This window comes from Armigeres subalbatus, unplaced genomic scaffold (assembly GCF_024139115.2).
Source record: "Armigeres subalbatus isolate Guangzhou_Male unplaced genomic scaffold, GZ_Asu_2 Contig948, whole genome shotgun sequence".
NCBI classification, from domain to species: Eukaryota; Metazoa; Arthropoda; class Insecta; order Diptera; family Culicidae; genus Armigeres; species Armigeres subalbatus.
The window spans coordinates 274,248-294,231 of record NW_026943753.1 but is presented as its reverse complement, the minus strand read 5'-3'; the positions used below and the strand labels follow the sequence as shown (position 1 = coordinate 294,231).

The window sequence follows — 19,984 nt, the reverse complement described above, 5'->3', positions numbered from 1 at the left end:
GTGGCTCCGGTGATGACCGAAAATTTACTCGCGGTGGCTAATTTCCTGGTATCAAACAATGCTCCTGGGCCTGATGCAGTTCCGAACACCGCTCTCAAGGCAGCAATGCAAGGATGCCTCGATGAGTGTAGTTTTCCCGATAGATAGAAAAGGCAGAAGTTGGTTCTGTTACCGAAGGTCTGGAAGGTCTGTTACCGAAGCAAGCTGTCGGGCAACCCCTCGACAGACCAATCAGTCTAATTGACACGATGGCCAAGAAAACAGTTCGGTTTTCGCAAGATTGTCCAAATAGGGCACTGCACGCACTGCTTTGTCTCTTTTCGCTGCAAAGAAATTAGAAAACAACAAGGCCAGTAAACGTCAAATTTCATGAAGACAGAAAGAGAAAGAGATTTTTATGTGCAGTACCCTATTGGACGCTATCAACTCGGTGGTAAAGACTGCCGAGATAGCGATCCAACAGAAAAGGCAGGTATTCGATACTGTGCGTTAGTGACAGATGTGAAGAACGCATTCAACAGCGCAAGCCGGGATGCCATCGCGCTCTTGTTACACCGGTTTAGCCTGCCAGTGGGCCTGTACCGGATTTTGGAAAGCTATTCCCACGAGACCAATGCCGGTCAGAAAAGCGTTCCTATTACCGCAGGAGTCCCGCAAGGTTCAATACTGGGGCCGGTATTATGGAACCTTGTGTATGACGGGTCCCTGAAACTAAATTTGTTCTCTGGTGTTAAGATCGTCGGCTTTGCCGACGACATAACCTTGGAGGTCTACGGGGAGTCAATTTCTGAGATAGAACTGAACGCAGCACTAGCGATCTCGGCGATGGTCGGCGTTGACAACTGTTACGGCATTATCGAGGATGATGTCCAACAATTCCAAGGTGTGCGCCAGTAGACGTAGGCTACTGGCAGGCGTTGCCGTATTTATTCTTAGGTGGCCCATCCTGGGCGAGTGCACTGGGGGTAACCAGATACCTGCGGAAGCTGGAGAGCACGTACTGCTTGATGTGTCTGATGTGCACGATATCACACGATGCAGCCTGCGCAATAGCGAGCTTGGTGCCAGTCGGGCTGGTCAGACGAAGAGTGTTCCGAGCTACGTGGCACCAGAGGAGCCCGCGAGCGTACCAGGGTGGCACCTTTCCACTTACTCCGAAAGGTAGTCAGTTCGTTATTGGTTCCTGAGTTCATGGAACAGGACTAATAATCTGTTACCAATTTGAGATTAAGTACGGACGCTGCAGAACCTAATTCCGTTAATTTTCCGCCCTTGATCTTAAACAGATTCAAACATTTTATTTTATTGTCTTTATTAATAAGGTTTTCGGCAAAGATTCAAACATCTTAAACTCGCTTTCAGATTAAAAGGCTAGTACTTTTCGGACAGAAGAATAAAACCGCAATTTTACATATTTCTTGATATTATCTATATTCCAAATGGAAAAAATAGAAATAAAAACTGCATTATTGTAACACCGTTGCATTAATCATTTTACAACTAAAATCCATTCTCTCTAATATATAAGTCACGCGTTACGTCCTTCTTATTGTTTATACTAATACCTCTCGTCATGAGTTCATACACTTTCTATTACATTTTCATTTCCACTCACTCGATTCAGTCGCTTTTTTTTTTCAATCATAACCCCCCCATTTAAAGCTGCAAAATCTCTCAGTCTCCTAACACTTTTTTCCATACAATTCATCCATTCATTTCTATGCTCTATTTGTTTGTTCAATAATTGAGGATCACCATCGTCATCGGTCTGCTTTTATCTCAGGGAAAATAATATTTTATATCAGTATATAGTAATCATCTCCATCATCACTAACGATTCTCGTAGTATTTGCATTCACTTGTCTAAAATGCCTCTATGCCTGGTCTCTAGAGTATGTAGTAATTTGAATACGCTACTGCTTTCTACTGGGTAGCTATAAGAATAACGTCTCAAGCGAACATGTTATTGGAATTAATTAAATCGATTTTTATTTGTTATTCAAAGGATCGACTATTAATCGCCCGAATATAATGAGGAAAATATCACAAAATGGCGTCAACTATTCGTCTTATAATTGATTACTTGTATCATCAGGTGTCCTACAAAAGTCTGAAACACACAAGGCTGAACTATTTCAAAGCTGTAATCGCGAAAGATCTGCACTGCCGTAATACGCATAACTGTCCCATGTATATAGGAAATCTCAGCAAATATGGGACAAATATGCGTATAACGGCAGTGCACGTATCGTAACCACTGATTTTAATGGAACGATGTCGACAAAACTCGAATTAAAAAAAAGCGTCTGCCAATAGACCAACATCACAAAACGAGCGACTAGTAATCCAGAGGCACTAGGCAATGCAACAGAGGGCACATTGATGGCGATTTGGTAGACTCCCAGAGTGGCATGATGTACAACTTAGGAACGCACACATAGGACATTATATTTCCTGCTAAATTTCCAACAAGTCCATGGAGAGAACGACTGAAAAACATTAAAATCTCTAGGATTGCATTGATAAACTACCAGGAGTGCTTCTAAAATTCGGTAAAAATGCAATAGATAGATAGTTCGAGTTTGCCAAAATTTGGCAGGTGAAGAAAGTTCTACTAGAGAAAAAATTAAAGTCGTATGTCCCAATAATAAACAGGGCAATAAGTTTGATTTTTGTAATTAATGCGCGGTCACGATTAAGTTAGACTGAAGAGAGCACCCAAGCAAATAGCCATACTGGCCACCAATATGTCAACAGAAGATCATTATAAAATTGTATTGGCAGTGATGAATTTGAAACGTTTTCTAGAAAATGAAATCAATCAGCCAATTGTGGTGGTCCGAGTGTGTAGCCAGAATGTCGGAATAATTTGAAGAACATAACTCTCGATATAGTGTACTGCCGTGAATCGCATATTTGTCCCATATGAATAGGAAACCCAGCAAAGATGGGACAGATATGTGATTCACGGCAGTGTACGAGTCATACAAGAAATGGAGCACGCATCTAACAGGATAAATCGACCAGATTTTGACTGAACAAAAAGTACTGCTCAGTGCGAAGTCCACCTCGATGTACAATATAAATAAAAGTAAAATGAAGTGATGTCGGAAACAATCCAGACTAAATATATTGGGATCTGATTCTTATGAAGAGAAATTGCAAACATAGAAAAGTTCAATGTCAATATAAAAGGGTTTGCTAACTATTTATCGTTTCAAATTGCAGCTCAATATGTAGCAAAATGTTTCAGCGTTTTGTGATACAGTCTTATCTGGGAATCCTATGTCATCGGCACAAACGAGATAAAAAGTACCTAATCGAAACGTTTCGGCGGAGGCAGCAAGTTTTCACTACTGGCGCTCAAGTTCGGCAACGACTTAAACAGTTTCAGTCGGTTACTGTTAAATTGTTGACTGCTGCTGGGTGCTTCTATCGGACGATGGTGTTCTGCTGACTGTGACTGCAATTGCTGAGGCGTTTGGAGTTGTATTTGGATGGCTTCTTGCTGATGCTGCAGTCGCGTGTTCGAGGCTGAGGCGCAAATCGTTGGACGCACCTTTGCAGGCGATGGACCGAGGCACGGTGAGGACGGATCGTCCGGACAGTACGAGGAGGACGAGTGCTGAGAGATGTTGCCGAGAGAGCTTTTTTTCTCGTGCAGCCGCTGAATGTTGGCAATGTCGAGTTCGAGCATTTCTTGGATATTGAGCTCCAAGGGATCGTATGAGGTAGCTCGAGGTCGAGCCGAATCTTCATCACAGTTATTGTCAAATTGAATGTCGGTGGTTTGCATCCGATGGCTAGGACTGTCTCCAGCCATTAGTGCGTGGCGGTGGTGGTGGTGATGATGATGACGATGATGCGTAGGTCGGTGAACCTGGTGATGTGAGCTGGTAGGACTACCTTCCTGATCCTGTGCAACGACTGGACCCAAGAAATTTGTCATATCGTAGATGATGCTCTTAGGATTTAGCAACAGTTGATCTTTGGTAGGGCTGTTATCAACAGGTTGTTCACTAACATATGTGAGCTTTTGCTGTTGAAGAAGTTTGGTATCGGAATATCTACGGGTATCGTTCCGCGGGTCTACATGAGTGAAGCTGTTACTCCCGCTACCAAGAACCGTTGATCGACGGTTATACAGCTTCCCCGGATTGTTGATCACATGATCATGACACGGAGGGTCATCTAAAATATCACGATTTTCTAAAAATATTGCTGAGTTAGGATACCTTCCGCCAGTTGTCAAAGGTAGCACTCCGGAACTGCTATTAACATTACTAAGTTCTGCGGTTGGCATTTTGAACAAATTTAGATCAGCTGTTTTGGCACTACCACTGCCACAACTGCCATTGGTTCTCTCATTAATACTAGAATGCTGCTGCAGCTGATCCTCCTCATGAACCGTATTGGATGAGCCGGATATCGCTGAGTACCTATGAGTGGCAACAACAACACCACTTCCGCTGCCGCTTCCTTCGCAAACGTTATGCGCCGAATCGTGGAACGGCATTGGAGTTAAGCTGCCACTTCCCTGTGGACATGGTTTGAACGACATCTGGCTGATATCATCCAACGTCCAATCCCGATCGTAATTGATCGAGCTGTTCTCAATATTGGCCGCTATGATTTGACCTTGTTGGTTTATTTGCAGCTCGCAGGCATGTCCACCGCCGATGGATCCGATCAACTGCTGATGGTAACCACGATGCAGTGGGCCACCGTTATTACCGGAATTGTAGCTAGCGCTACTGCCCGGGCCACCACTTCCACTTCCGTTGTGACCAACACCGCCGCTCATGGCTGCCGTGCGAACACGAGGAAACCGCTGAATTCCGGGAGACTGCGGCGGGTGCATCTTTTCTGGCGCATTCTGGATCAGAAGAATCCTAAAACAGGTAAGAGAATTATTACAATTTGTTTATTTTCAAACTGAACGAAACATGTTTAACATTTCTTAACTATGGTGACGTGAGTACAATGATTTACTGAGCAGACGCAGATGGAAATAATATGTGCACGGTTGAATAACATCAGAGATATGTGCGAAAATCGAAAATCTTAGGCGAACGAAAACCAAACGTGAAAAGAAAGTTTAAAGTACGGTGAAATGGAGCGTGAAATTGAAACCAATGGCATATATTGTTAAAACAATTCTCGCTTAACTTTTCAAAAGGACCTAAGTAACATTTTTTTCATGAATTAATTTGATTAGCGCAATCAATAGATCAACATGAAAGCTATTGATTGTTGTATTCAAATTAATTCATGAAAAAAATGTTACTTAGGACCTTTTGAAAAGTTAAGCGAGAATTGCGACCATTTCGAGTAATGTTTTTAAATAACACAAATTACGCTACAACAAATCTAAATCTTGTACTATTCAATTTAGTTCCATTAGTTGGTACCTACTCAATTTGAAGTCAAGTAACCCTAATGTACACAACACCTAATCGAAATTAACAGGGACAAAAGGAATTCGTATTCTTGGTCTTTGAACATATTTAATTCCGCTAACTCTATAATCATAATCTAAACATTTATCAATCATACCGATTCCGAGCGCGCCACCGGTTGCACAAGTTCAAATACTGTTTACACTGGATGTACATGAAAACGACCCCGCCGGTCAGGCCCACCGTCACCACGACCAGCTTGGTCCAGAAGGGCCACCCAATCAGTCCGCGGCGCACCTCCTCGGCAGCCCGTTCGATGAGCACGCACAGGGACCATATCACACACAGGGCTGCGGCACAGTGAAACAGAACCGCACAGAACAGCCGCCGCCGTTCCACCCCGGACATCTCCAGACTTCGCCACTGCAAACGGAAAAGAAAACATAGCACATTAATACGTACTCTCGTTCGAAGCTATATAGGAATATAAACAAGTAGGTAAGCAGTTGGTGTGCACGTTGTAATCAGTGATCCATCGCACTAACGCCATGAGTCGGAATTTAATTGAATTCTTTTACGTCGAGAAGTCAAGTTCGACGAGTGAGGATTAGTGCAGCTAATAGTAAATATAATGTCGCTTCGTAAGTGATATTTGGATTTATGTCTTTCAGTGTTGTACGTAGCTAGCAGATAATCTTGTTAGCAGGGCTAGTAGCAATCAATGCAGTTGAAAGAAAGTGACTTTGAGATTGTATAACATTTCGCAATGTTCCAATTCGTGGTCTGTACTATTCCGCAGATGTTTCACACTGTTTCATTTTATTAATGTCAGCGGAGGTGAAGAAATTGGCCCTAAGGGTACAAGGAGCTAATCGAAGCAATAGATTAGCTCCTTGTACCCTTACCCTTTTGTCTAAAATTGGAAATTATATTGTCGGACATTTGTTGCAATGTCTCAATATTAGAAATTCTATGAAGTTCATTGGTACCACGAAGGCAACTTCAGAATCATTTTTCGAATTTTATTTTCAAACCTATGAAGTGCCATCTTTCTGGTATTACAGCAACTAGTCCATATTGACAGAATATAACATGGCTGGTCTAAAAAATTGTTTGTAAATCAAAAGTTTGTTCTTAAGGTCAATCCTTACGGAATCCAAGTTTCAAAGTGCTCGCGTTTTCGAGTGCACACCACTCGATACGGAAGCAATGCAAACTGTCATTTTTACTATTTCACGCATGCTGCGACGCAGCAAAGCTAAATCAACAAAAATGACAGACTCGACAATTGAGACTTGGATGAAACTTTGCTGCGGCACAGCATGCGTGAAGAAATAAAAATGACAGTTGTGCGTTGCTTCCATATCGAATGGTGTGCCCTTGAAAACGTGAGTACTTTGAAAATTGAATTCCGTCAGGAGTGACCTTAAGACAAAGTCTTGATTTTCTGTTTATAAGTGGATATAGACAATTAATATATTTGTTACATTGGCCATTGGCTTGAAGACCTTCAGGGCACAGTATTTTATTTCGTTATTTCCAGAGCGCATCTTTCGATAAAAACAGTTTGATGATTAATCTCCCTAAAAATGTATTGAAAAAACAAATGAGATAGGAATGAATTACTCCCTTAATTGCAAAAAGTCGCAAATTTTTTCACAATATGCTGAAAGTTGCCCATTTCATCTTTCTACTGACATTGAAAACTTTTGTCAACAAGAGTCTTCTCGATTACTGTGTTAAAAACTTGTAAACCCATAAAAAATCATAATATTTGTTTACAATGTTATGAAAACTCATAGGGGAAAAGACGGCCTTGGCAGGTTTTGTTCTATTATTGTCAGGGAGGTTTTTGTCGACCGAATTTTATGAAATTTGTCCACAATATTCTTTAATATGAAAAGAATGTTTAGGCCAAATTTGAGCATAATCAGTCATAAAAAACCCCCTGACAATAATAGAACAAAACCTGCCAAAGCCGTCATTCCCCCTATGTGAATATGTACGTTATGTGGAAGATATTGATTTGGAAAATGTATTGGAGGTAACCACTTTCCCTTCGATGGGACTCGAAACCATGACCCTACCGTACGCTAGACTGGTGCTTTAACCAACTAAGCTACGAAGGACCTCCGTCGACCTTCGCAACCTAGCGGCTACTGAACGAGCTCGAGATTCCCAAATTGGACGCATAGTCAAATCACTCGCAATCTCATGCCAAGTCAAATCACTTCAAGTGTTGGCTAGTAGTAGTTTTAGTTTTAGTATCTTTTGTAAACAACTTCCTCCGACTTCTCGGCCAACCTCTAGCTTTTGATACAACGGGATCAAACAGCCCAGTGATCAATGCGTCCTCGTTTGTCCTAAAATATACCTGCAGCAGATGTTTCTGCTGTTTTAATCAAATTGAAACACTTCGGCATGTGTGCTGTGTACGTTTATTGTATTTTTGACATCACTCGAATACTTACAGCAATTTGAATTCTTAGAATTATATGTTTTATGAATTCTTATATAAATATAAAATATATAATTTTGTTATGATTTTTTTTTTTAATTTGTCTTACAAACTTTTATATAGCTTCATATAACTTTAAATAACTTTAAACAAACGTTTTATGTGTGTTATGGAACCCTTTAAAACATTATTTTAGCTAGAACTAATTCTAATGATTTTTCACATTTTCCGTCTCTTCTACAAAGTTGGTAAAATAGCAAAAATACATGTTTTTGCTGAACATTGTAATTTTCTATCTCTTATAAAACCAAAGTTATTCGTTTATTTACTTCGTCGCGAAACAGCGTATTAGTGTTATTTCCCATCCCATAGATCGCATCGTATACCGAAGTGAATCCAGATAAATTATCCTTTGTAACTTAAACGATATCCTATCCCAAGACAATCGTGGAGATGCAGAGGTATACTCGGTCTCTAGTAGCAACGAGAGTCGGGCTAACAATCCTTCCCTTCCTATATGACCGTAAGGACGTGTCCGGCGTCGTTATTGACTTTAAATATTTGAGCTCTCGAAACGTGTACATTGAGAATGGGTAACTAATTTATTTATTTATTTATTAGTACACCATCTTCGACCATGTCACACAGATTGCTTCCTTAATAGCTAAATTATTCTAATTCTCTAATCCTAGCACTAAACACATTTTTGGACAGAATAAAATCGAACTTGTTACAAACATCGTTAAAAGAACGGACACACAAATCAAAACAATTATTGTAGCCAAAGTTTGTTCTGTGAAAAGGGATCACAAATAAAGGCGAGTTTCGCAATCTGCATGAGGGAACATTCCAACGTACGAGCTCCAATAGCTCGGGACAATCCAGATTCCCTGTCAGGAGATCGATGATAAACAATCTCTGCATTTTTAGGCGCCTGGCGGAAAGCGTTTCCAAGTCGATCAGCTTGCAACGACTTGGATAGCTCGGGAGGTTAAATGGATCGTTCCAAGGTAGCTGTCTTAAAGCAAACCTAATGAAAGTTTTCTGAATTCTTTCGAGCGCCAACGTATGGACCAGGTAACATGGAGACCAAACTGATGAAGCGTATTCTAAAATGCTCCGTACCAATGAGCAGAACAGTGTTTTTATACAGTAAACATCGCTGAAGCCTGACGACGGATAAGTCCCAGCACAGTGTATGCCTTGGATGTTATGATGCTGATGTGTTCGTTAAATCTCAACCTCGCATCGATGGTTACTCCTAGGTCACAAATAGAGCTGGCGCGTTCCAAGTCGTCCGGTCCAATGGAATAATGTTGCAGGATAGCGTTGGCGGAACGTGTGAAAGTTATGACCTTGCATTTTTTACTGTTTACGCGTATGCCGTTGTCGCCACACCGAACAGACAAACAATTAATGTCGTCCTGAATAACAGCACAATCAGCACGAGATGCAATTACGCGGAAAAATTTCAGGTCGTCAGCATATGAAATATTGCTTGATGAAATCACTAAACCGAGGTCGTTAATGTAGATGACAAATATTAGAGGGCCGAGGACGCTGCCTTGAGGTACTCCAGATGTTATTGAAAAGATATTGGAGCGCCTGCAGTTCACCGTCACAAAAGCCTTGCGACCAGATAGGTAAGAGTGCAGCCATTCTGTGATCCACGCTGGAAATCCTATGTGATTCAGTTTGTCGATAATAATATCATGGGGTACAGTGTCGAAAGCTTTTGCAAAATCGACATATATGGAATCAACTTGTCGCTTGGCTTCAAGCTCTCGAGATATGGTTGACACGTTACACATCAAATTTGTTGTTGTTGAGCGGTTTTTCATAAATTCATGCTGGCAGCTCGAGATAATCGGTGCAGCGGCTCTATACAATCTTGCGTGGATCAGCTTTTCAAAAACCTTGCTTAAACAGCAGAGGATAGATATTCCCCGATAGTTAGTGACACAATTTCGGCTTCCAGATTTATGGATCGGTATTATGGACGCGGTTTTCCAAGCTAATGGAAACACTCTGTCTTGGAACGAGCGGTTGAACACTGCAGCAATTGGGGTTGCTAACGTGGCGGCGCAATCCTTAAAAAATGCAGGAGGAAGATGGTCTGTTCCTGGACCTTTAGATGTGTCAAGATCATCCAGAGCTGTTCGAATCTCATCAGGAGAAAACTGAAAGCATGGTAAGCTGATGTTGTAGGAAGGTATTTGACCAAAACAATTCTGTCGACGGACAGGAGATGCTCTACAGAAAACACTTTCGAAGTAGGCAGCAAAAAGGTTAGCTGCTTCATTGCTTGTTCCTGAAGTAGTTCCATTAAATTTCACCAAACTGGGGATACCGTTGTCATTCTTCCTCTTTTTAATGTAGTTCCAGAAACGGGAAGGATTCTCTTTCACAGAAGCTTGAACGTTGTGCACATAGTTTTTGTGGGCAGAAGAAAGAATTGCTTTATATTCCAGCTCGAAATCACGAAGTCTGTCCCTGTCAGAAACGTTCTTTGTTACGAAGTATCGACTACGCAGCTTGCGGAGATTGTTGCGAAGGTTACGTAACTCAGGAGTCCACCAAGGTTGATTAAAATCAGACTTTGAGGCACGCTTCTTATGAGGAACGTGTGTGTTGATAACTTCAAAGAAAAGTTCGTAGAGGGCCGATAGCCGTTTCCGTCCACTGTATCAGACCGCAGAGATGATGTCCAATCGATGTCGTCAAAAGTAGAATTAATCAGATCGAAGTTGCATGCCGAGTAGTCATATATAAAACAGTCTACGTCAACAGGTAATGCTGGCATGACATTCTCGTCAAGAAGTACGATGATTGGTTTATGGTGGATATCAATAGGCAGTAGCGGAGATGTTGGCTCAATTATATCAACGATCTCAGGGAGAGTTGTGAATATCAGATCGAGAAGTCTTCCATTTATGTTTACAACATGGTTAATTTGCCTCAAGCCATTGGTAAACATTGCTTCCGTGAAGTTCAGCTCAGTGTCAGTGGAAACGTTGGAAGGGACGTACCCGTTGATATCAACATCGAAATTCCAGCGCAAAGATGGAAGGTTATAGTCACCAATAGATAGAACTATATCAGACTCAGAGGAATTGTCTGCTATGGAACGTACAGCATTCGCATGAGCAACGTATAACTGCATACTAGAGTTTGGCGGAAGATACACAGCAATAACGAAAAGCGAACGAGGCTTCGACTTAATGTGGACTGCGATTTGTTCCAGTTCAACCGAGTTAGCTAACGATACACATTAACTTTTCAGTGAATTTCTGACTGCGACTAAAACGCCACCACCTCATGAATGATGACTAGTTAAATCGTTGCGATCACAACGGAAAAAATTGTAATCGAAAGAAATTTCGGTACTTTTCTGATATCTGATCGTAGCCACGTTTCCGTGAAAACGAGCACGTCATAGTCACAGCTGGATAACGCCAAACGAAGCTGACTGATTTTTGTGCGCAACCCTCTCACGTTCTGGTAGTAAACAGATATCAAGTTGTTTGAGGAATGCCGAGTGCTGGTAGGTGTAACTGGCAGAGGCGGTGAATCGTGGTTTGGCGGCCTGCTGGCTGAGACGATATACGGAGCAGCCTGAAGCTCACCAATCACACTGCGGCTGGAATCACGCGAGATGTCAGGCAATGAGCCTATCCTACTAGGAGTGTACTTGCCTGAAGATGGTTGCCGGAAGACCCTCTCTCCTGATTCATACACAGGACCGGGACGACTGTTGAACGTACACTGGAACGGCTCGACTGTGATGAGCGGATAAGGGTGTTCGAATGCGGGCTCCAACGGCTTGAGACTCTGCATTCAATCTGCAGCTGGAATCAGGGGAGGCATCAGGAAGAGATCTGTTTGAGCTGAACAAGTACTTGCCTGAGGATGGTTGGCGGAAGACCCTCTCTCCTGATTCATACACAGGACCGGGACGGCTGATGAGCGTAGACTGGAATGGCTCGACTGTGATGAACGGATAAGGGTCTTCCTCACGGCCAGCGGCAAGTGTGCGTCCCGGTGTCCGATTGCGGGTTCTAACGGCTTGAGACTCTGCATTCACTCTGCAGCTGGAATCAGGGGAGGCATCAGGAAGAGATCTGTTTGAGCTGAACAAGTACTTGCCTAAGGATGGTTGGCGGAAGATCCTCTCTCCTGATTCATACACAGGACCGGGACGGTGCGTTCTCTGTACAATTTCGCAAGTTCAGTCAATCACGGAGTAGCAACTACGAATTGTGCGGTCATAATGCTCATGCTTATAAAACCAAAGTTATTCAAATATTATGATTTTTTATGGGTTTACAAGTTTTTAACACAGCAATCGAGAAGACTCTTGTCGACAAAAGTTTTCAATTTCAGTAAAAAGATGAAATGAGCGACTGTCAGCATATCGTGAAGAAACTTGCGACTTTTCACAATTAAGGGAGTAATTACAAGTGGAAATTCCTCTAAAAATATGTATAATTTAAAGATAATTTGTGTTGTATGAGAGATGGAATGATACAATGTTAAGCAAAAACAAGTAATTTTGCTTGTTTAACAACTTTGTAGAAGAGACGGAAAATGGGAAAAATCATTGGAAAGAGTTAGAATGAAAAATAAGATTTTAAAGGGGTTTTTACATACAACCTTTTAAGTTTGTTATATATAAGAGATAGAGACTCGGCAGACAGACAAAACTCGATTTTCCGGAGGAAAAAGCGCCAGCAGGAAGATCGAAACCGTGAAGAGACGGCGGAACTGTACCGCGCTAATAACACACGAAAGTTCTATGAGAAGTTAAACCATTCACGTAAGGGCCACGTGCCACAGCCTGATATGTGTAAGGACATAAACGGGAACCTTCTTACGAACGAGCGTGAGGTGATCCAAAGGTGGCGGCAGCACTACGAAGAACACCTGAATGGCGATGTGGCAGACGAAGATGGCGATAAGGTGATGGACCTGGGAGAACGCGCACAGGACATAATTCTACCGGCTCCGGATCTTCAGGAAATCCAGGAGGAGATTGGCCGGCTGAAGAACAATAAAGCCTCTGGGGTTGACCAACTACCAAGAGAGCTATTTAAACACGGTGGTAAGGCACTGGCTAGAGCGCTGCACTGGGTCATTACCAAGATTTGGGAGGAGGAAGTTTTGCCGCAGGAGTGGATGGAAGGTGTCGTGTGTCCCATCTACAAAAAGGGCGATAAGCTGGATTGTAGCAACTACGATTGTAGCGCAATCACATTGCTGAACGCCGCCTACAAGGTACTCTCCCAAATTTTATGCCGTCGACTAGCACCAATTGCAAGGGAGTTCGTGGGGCAGTACCATGCGGGTTTTATGGGCGAACGCTCCACTACGGACCAGGTATTCGCCATTCGCCAAGTACTGCAGAAATGCCGCGAATACAACGTGCCCACACGTCATCTATTCATCGACTTCAAAGCCGCATATGATACAATCGATCGGGGCCAGCTATGGCAGCTAATGCACGAACACGGTTTTCCGGATAAACTGACACGGTTGATCAAAACGACGATGGATCGGGTGATGTGCGTAGTTCGAGTTTCAGGGGCATTCTCGAGGCCCTTCGAAACGAGTGGTACAATTTTCAATAAATCCGTCCAGCTATTTGGCTTCGCCGACGACATAGATATTATGGCACGTAACTTTGAGAAGATGGAGGGAGCCTACATCAGACTGAAGAGGGAAGCTAAGCGGATCGGACTAGTCATCAACACGTCGAAGACGAAGTACATGATAGGAAGAGGTTCAAGAGAAGACAATGTGAGCCACCCACCGCGAGTTTCCATCGGTGGTGACGAAATCGAGGTGGTAGAAGAATTTGTGTACTTGGGCTCACTGGTGACTGCCGAAAATGACACCAGCAGAGAAATTCGGAGACGCATAGTGGCTGGAAATCGTACATACTTACACACGTACATACTCGCCGCCGTACCAAACTGACAATCTGCAAAACGCTCATTAGACCGGTAGTCCTCTACGGACACGAGACCTGGACGATGCTCGTGGAGGACCAACGCGCGCTTGGAGTTTTCGAAAGGAAAGTGCTGCGTACCATCTATGGTGGGGTGCAGATGGCGGACGGTACGTGGAGAAGGCGAATGAACCACGAGTTGCATGAGCTGTTGGGAGAACCATCCATCGTTCACACTGCGAAAATCGGACGATTGCGGTGGGCCGGGCACGTAGCCAGAATGTCGGACAGTAACCCGGTGAAAATGGTTCTCGACAACGATCCGACGGGCACAAGAAGGCGAGGTGCGCAGCGGGCAAGGTGGATCGATCAGGTGGAAGATGACTTGTGGATCCTCCGTAGACTGCGTGGTTGGCGACGTGTAGCCATGGACCGAGCCGAATGGAGAAGACTCTTATATACCGCACAGGCCACTTCGGTCTTAGTCTGAATCAATAATAATAATAAATGAAGCTCGGATTTGTATATGGATGATTTATTGATCGCTGGGAGAAACATTCGATCTGTAGAAAAGTTGAAGCAACAACTCTCCAGTGAATTTGAAATGTCGGATTGCGGTGAGGCAAGGTTCTTTCTTGAAATGAAGTTTGAATACGATCAAAAAAAGGAGAGGGTCCGAATAAATTCAACATGACGGACTGCTGCAACGCGAAAAAAAACTCCCATGGAAAAAGGATTGCAATTGAGTCGAACTGGAAATAAAGCACGAGAACCCTACAGAGAACTTCTTGGAAGATTGAAGTATCAAATGCTTTGTATTAGAGATGGTCGGATTTCACATTTTGCAAACCCGAGTCCGATTTGTAAATTTCCTTCAAACCCGGCCCTGACCCGAACCCGGAATAAAAAACTTTGTAAAACTCGAACCCGTCCGGTACCCGAAAATTTTTGCATTCGTTAACCCATACCCGACCCGAACCCGATATTATATAATTATTTAAACCCGAACTGTACCCTAGATATTTTTCTGGTTCTCTTTAAATCGAAAAGGATGTAAGCCCAAACAACGAACTAGCCTAAGAATTATTAAAACTGAATAAAATAATATTCAGTATTTTATTTTTAAACCCGTACCTTACCGGACCCGACATTTTTATATCTCACACACCCGTACCCGACCCGAACCTGTGGGCTCTACTTTGTATTCGACCCTATCTTTGTTTTCCGGTAAGCTACCGTTACCAGGAGAATCCAGTAGATCATCATTGGCAGGCTTTCAATCGCTTTGTGAGATACCTAAAGGAGACTACCAAACTCGGTTTGCTATACAAACGATAAGAATCCTCATCACCGTTAATCGGATTTGTAGATGCAGACTGGGCGTCGGATTAAGAAGATAGAAAATCAGTTACTGTGGTTTTCTTTTCAAAGTGTTCGGATCGACCGTATCGTGGAAAAGCAGAAAACAAGTAACGGTATCGACTTCATCAAGTGAAGCGGAATATGTTGCCCCCCTGCTACGCTGTTAGTGAAGCGTTTTGGAGACTCCTGCTTCCTGGAAGATCTAAACTGTAAATCAAAGACGACAACAATCCCAATTTACGAAGATAATCGTGGTTGTATTGGACTGGCAAAGAACATGATTTACAATCAAAATTCGGCATAACCGATTGAGAGGGGGCGTTGAAAAACGAAGCAATCGCGATCCCTGTCCAGCACCACTACTACAATTCAGGCAACGTTACGTAGAGTAACTTTGACCTTAGGAACTAGATTTGTTACAAGATTTTTTCCTTCCTAATCGAACCTCCATTCAGTGAAAACCTGTTCGCAATGAACGCTCCTGTTAAGTTCTGCGTTGTTTCTCGTCTCCAAAGCTCTTAAAAATCAATACTTCTTCCAGAAATTCCTTCACGAAAGGAAAACCTAGTAATTTCCGAATAAATTCCTAAGAATTTCAAAAACGAATTCTTGAGGGAAACATCTAGCATTCATGAATTTCTCCTGTGGTTACTTAGGAAATACTCACAACAATTTCTTCAAATATGCCTTCAAGAGTTCCTTCGGAGATCCGTCAACGAATTCCTTTGGAAATTCCTTCGGAAATTGATTGAAAGATTCTTTTGGAAATTTCCTCACTTTAGGAATTCCCGTGGAAATAATTTCAGGTATTTCCGAAGAGGTTTGTAAAGGAATTTTGGAATGAATTTTCGAATGATTTCTTCTAAGAATTTTAGAAGAGTTTCCTAAAGGAATACCCAAAAGAGTTTCTGAAGTAATTTTAAATTGAATTCCTGAAGGAACATCTGACGGAACTCCTAAAGTAAAATCTGAAACAAATGAAAGAATTCGTGTAAAAATTCTGGAGAAATAAATAGAGGAGAAACTTCTGAATGGGTTACTAAAGGAATTTCTGGAGGATTTTGTGAAATAATTACTGGATGAATTTTCTGAATTATCTCCAGATGAATTTTCTAGCGAAATTTCCGGAAGAAATTGCTGGGAGAATAAAAATAAATCTGGAGATTTGCTGAAAACATTTCTGGAAGAATTAAAAAAAAATCGAAGGTTTTGGAGAGAATTTCTTTTAGCTATTTAGCTCCTAAATACTTACAGGAACTCAGGTCAAACATAAGAAAACGACAGACCCCCCCCCCTTCTCCCCATAAGTGCCTACGTAATATGTGTACGGTCCCATAGACAATACTTATTTATAATGTGTAACATATGACTGGTAGAATGTTCGTATTCAACACGGTTACCTCACCGACCGCATCCATCAAATTATCTCACCTCGTTGAACGGCTTGATCTTGGTGTGCATGATGAAGGGGAACTTGCACAGTTCGCACGCATTCGTCTCCGACGCTGTCAGCCATTGCTGTAGGCAGGTTTGGTGCACGAACTTGAGACTTCCGGAGCAGTAGCAGGGTGTCAGGAGTGGATTGTGTGTGTCCGATTCGCAGTGGCATATCCGGCAGATATCGCCACTGCTTTGCGACGCCTGACTGCTGCTGGAACCGTACCTGTGTGGTAATGGAAAATAACGGAAAGTAATTAGACAAAATTTGCATGCGGGGACGCCGTAATATCATGCGAGCATCGTAACAACAGAAATAACAGGTTTTACTGCAGCGTGTTGGAATTGGTTTGAATAGCAATGACAATGATTTTGAAATTTATTCGTTGTCACGCGATGACACAATAATATACACGGGAGTATTTTTCTGTACGAACATGCACTTCTACAGTTAATAACTGAGAATTTATGATGAAGCATTGGAAGTAATCCAACTCGAAATATAATGCAAAAGGTTGTATCGACCAGGGCGGAAATCGCGTCCGCCCTCTTTTGCTTGGTAACCGGGTCTTCATGGACTGAATATCAATAAATAAAACTGTTTTTGTGTCCTATAGAATGGCAATGCACGATGGGATTCTGAGAATAGGTGTATGGAATTAATTTTTCCAAATAATTAGTAATCACATAATACTCATATTTTTCTGGGGATTGGCGTTGTATGTGCTTAAGCGGAGTTGTCTGTTTACATCAATATTCCGTCGAATTTTATTCGTTTATATATTTTTATTGGGGTACGAGCGGCCCAAACTGAACAAAGGCAAAACACGACACGGTAGCTTTGAACTTCTATAGGGTGTCCTAGAAAGTATAAGCAAAATAATATTACGACTATGGTTTTGGGATAAAATCGATTGTTGTTTCGCTTTTACGTCCTTTACTATGCTTTTCTCCTGTTCAGCGTCACTTATCCGAGATCCATTTAATCGTACGCAAAGGAGTGGAATTTTGATCAGATGGTACCCATTAGCTTCAGCACAGAACGTTTGTGAACGATTTAAGCCACATTTTCAATCGAGTTCAAGCCTAAAAAGTCTACAACGTCAACTACCCTCGGTACAAAACCAATAGCACAACATTGTGTCCATATAGGTCCCTACAGGCCACACGTATGACGTATGATTTAGATATGTCCAAATCGGATATTCTAAGCCCTCCAAATCGTTCTGGAGCTCAGACCTATAGGGTCTACCACACGAACTTCTCTCGGTACAACACCAATAGCACAACATTGTGTCCGTATAGGTCCCTAGAGGCCATGCGTATGATTTACGATTTATATATGTCAAAATCGGATGCTCTAAACTCTCCAAATCGTTCTGGAGTCCGAATCGGATGTTCTAAGCTCTCCAAATCGTTCTGGAGTCCGAATCGGATGTTCTAAGCTCTCCAAATCGTTCTGGAGTTCATACCTAAAGAGTCTACTACATGAACTGCCCTCGGTACAAAAACAATAGCACCACATTGTGGCCGTATAGGACCTGAGAGGGCATGCGTATGATTTACGATTTAGATGTCCAAATCGGATGTTCTAAGTTCTCCAAATCATTCTGGAGTGGAGACCCAAAGGGTCTATCACATCAACTACCCTCGGTACACAACCAATAGCACCACATTGTGTCCGTATAGGTCCCTAGATGCCATGCATAAGATTTACGTTTTATACATGTTAAAAGTAGATTTTCAAAGTTCTATAATTCTGGAGCTCAGACCTTTATGTCTACTACGTCAAAGACGCTTGGTATTAATTGAAGGTTAATCCTTTATGTTCATATTGGTCCTCAGATGTCATGCGCATGAGATTCATTTAAGTCCAGTGCGCTACAATGGTGCTTTTATTATTTAGCTACGAAGGGCCTTCGTCGTTGGTCAACCAGTTCAATCACGTTTGGTACAATATCGATGTGTCGATGTGATGATATGGATTTGAACTTCAGAATAATTTGGAGAACTTATAACATTCGATTTAGATATATTTAAAACGCAAGTCATACGCATGGGCTTTGAGAATATATATGCACAGAACGCGATGCTATTGATTTTGTACCAAGCGAAGTTGACGTAGTAGACCTATAGGTCTGAACACCAGAATTATTTGGATAACATCCAAATTGATTATTATATAATGAATTCCATAATGATTAGGATGATTTAACATCATATATAAATCGTAAAGCATACGCATGACCTCTATGGACCTATATGGACACAATGCGGTGTTCTTAGTTTTTTACAGAGGGTACTTGACGTGGTAGTCTCATTAGGCCTGAGCTACAGAATGATTTGGAGGGCTTAGAACATCCGATTTGGACATATCTAAATCGTCAATCATGCGCATGGCCTCTGGGGACTTATATAGACACAATGCGGTGCTATTATTTTTGTACCGAGGGTCGTTGTCGTGGTTGACTCTTTAGGTCTGAACTTCAGAACGATTTGGAGAGCTTAGAACATACGATTTGGATATATCTAAATCGTAAATCATACGCATGGCCTCTAAGGGTGTATATGGTCATAATGTGGTGCTATTGGTATTGTCCTGAGGGTAGTAGACGTGGTAGATCATTTAGGTCTGCGCTACGGGCTTAGAAAATCTGATATGACATATTCAAATCGTAAATCATACGCATGGTCTCTAGGGACCTATATGGACACAATGCGATGCGATTGGTTTTGTATCGAGGGTAGTTGACGTCGATCCTTCCACCGGCGATTACGGAATATGGGTTTGGCCGATCATCAACCTCAGGTCAGTTTCGGAAAATGTATGGGTATATAAACATGTAAATTTGACTGAGAAATGCCGGAGATATTTCTAAGTCAAATCCTGGTCAATATGACCGTGAGTTTTTGTGTGTGCCCTTCAGGAGCGTCATACAAAACAGGTCAACGTTTGAGAACATGGATTTCCATGAATTAGCGATAGAAAGGTTGAGGAAACGACGATAAGGGAGTATGATGATCTCAGGAAAAGAAGGAGGGCGTGGGGGAGGGGTTTTGTTTAGTTATCGATCAACTCAGTGTAACTTCTAAGCCCCTTGACCGATATCAACCAAATTTGGAACACATATTCTCTATCCTAAGGAGATGACTACAGTGGGGATGCAAGAGTCATTTGAAAAAGGGGAAGGGTGGAGGGAGAGGTATTGTTTAGCTGTCGATCAATTCAGTGTAACTTCTGAACCGCTTGACCGATTTCAACCAAGACCACGTATGCTTCATCTCCCCTCCTTAGCCGTGTGGTCAGACGCGCGGCTACAAAGCAAGACCATGCTGAGGGTGGCTGGGTTCGATTCCTGGTACCGGTCTAGGTAATTTTTG

General features: G+C 42.2%; 1 protein-coding gene across 13 annotated transcripts in view; it reads right to left on the bottom strand.

The window, feature by feature from the left end:
- Positions 1-3,108: 3,108 nt before the first annotated feature.
- Positions 3,109-19,984, bottom strand: part of LOC134204904 (uncharacterized) — a 132,077-nt gene continuing 115,201 nt past the window's right edge. For all 13 annotated transcript variants that reach the window (XM_062679699.1, XM_062679704.1, XM_062679702.1 and 10 more), the window contains 3 exons: positions 16,598-16,829; positions 5,557-5,822; positions 3,109-4,892 (listed from right to left, as the gene is read on the bottom strand). In XM_062679699.1, the coding sequence (XP_062535683.1) occupies positions 3,317-4,892; positions 5,557-5,822; positions 16,598-16,829 (2,074 nt within the window). In that variant the 3' untranslated portion in view covers positions 3,109-3,316. The remainder of the gene's footprint in view (positions 4,893-5,556; positions 5,823-16,597; positions 16,830-19,984) is intronic.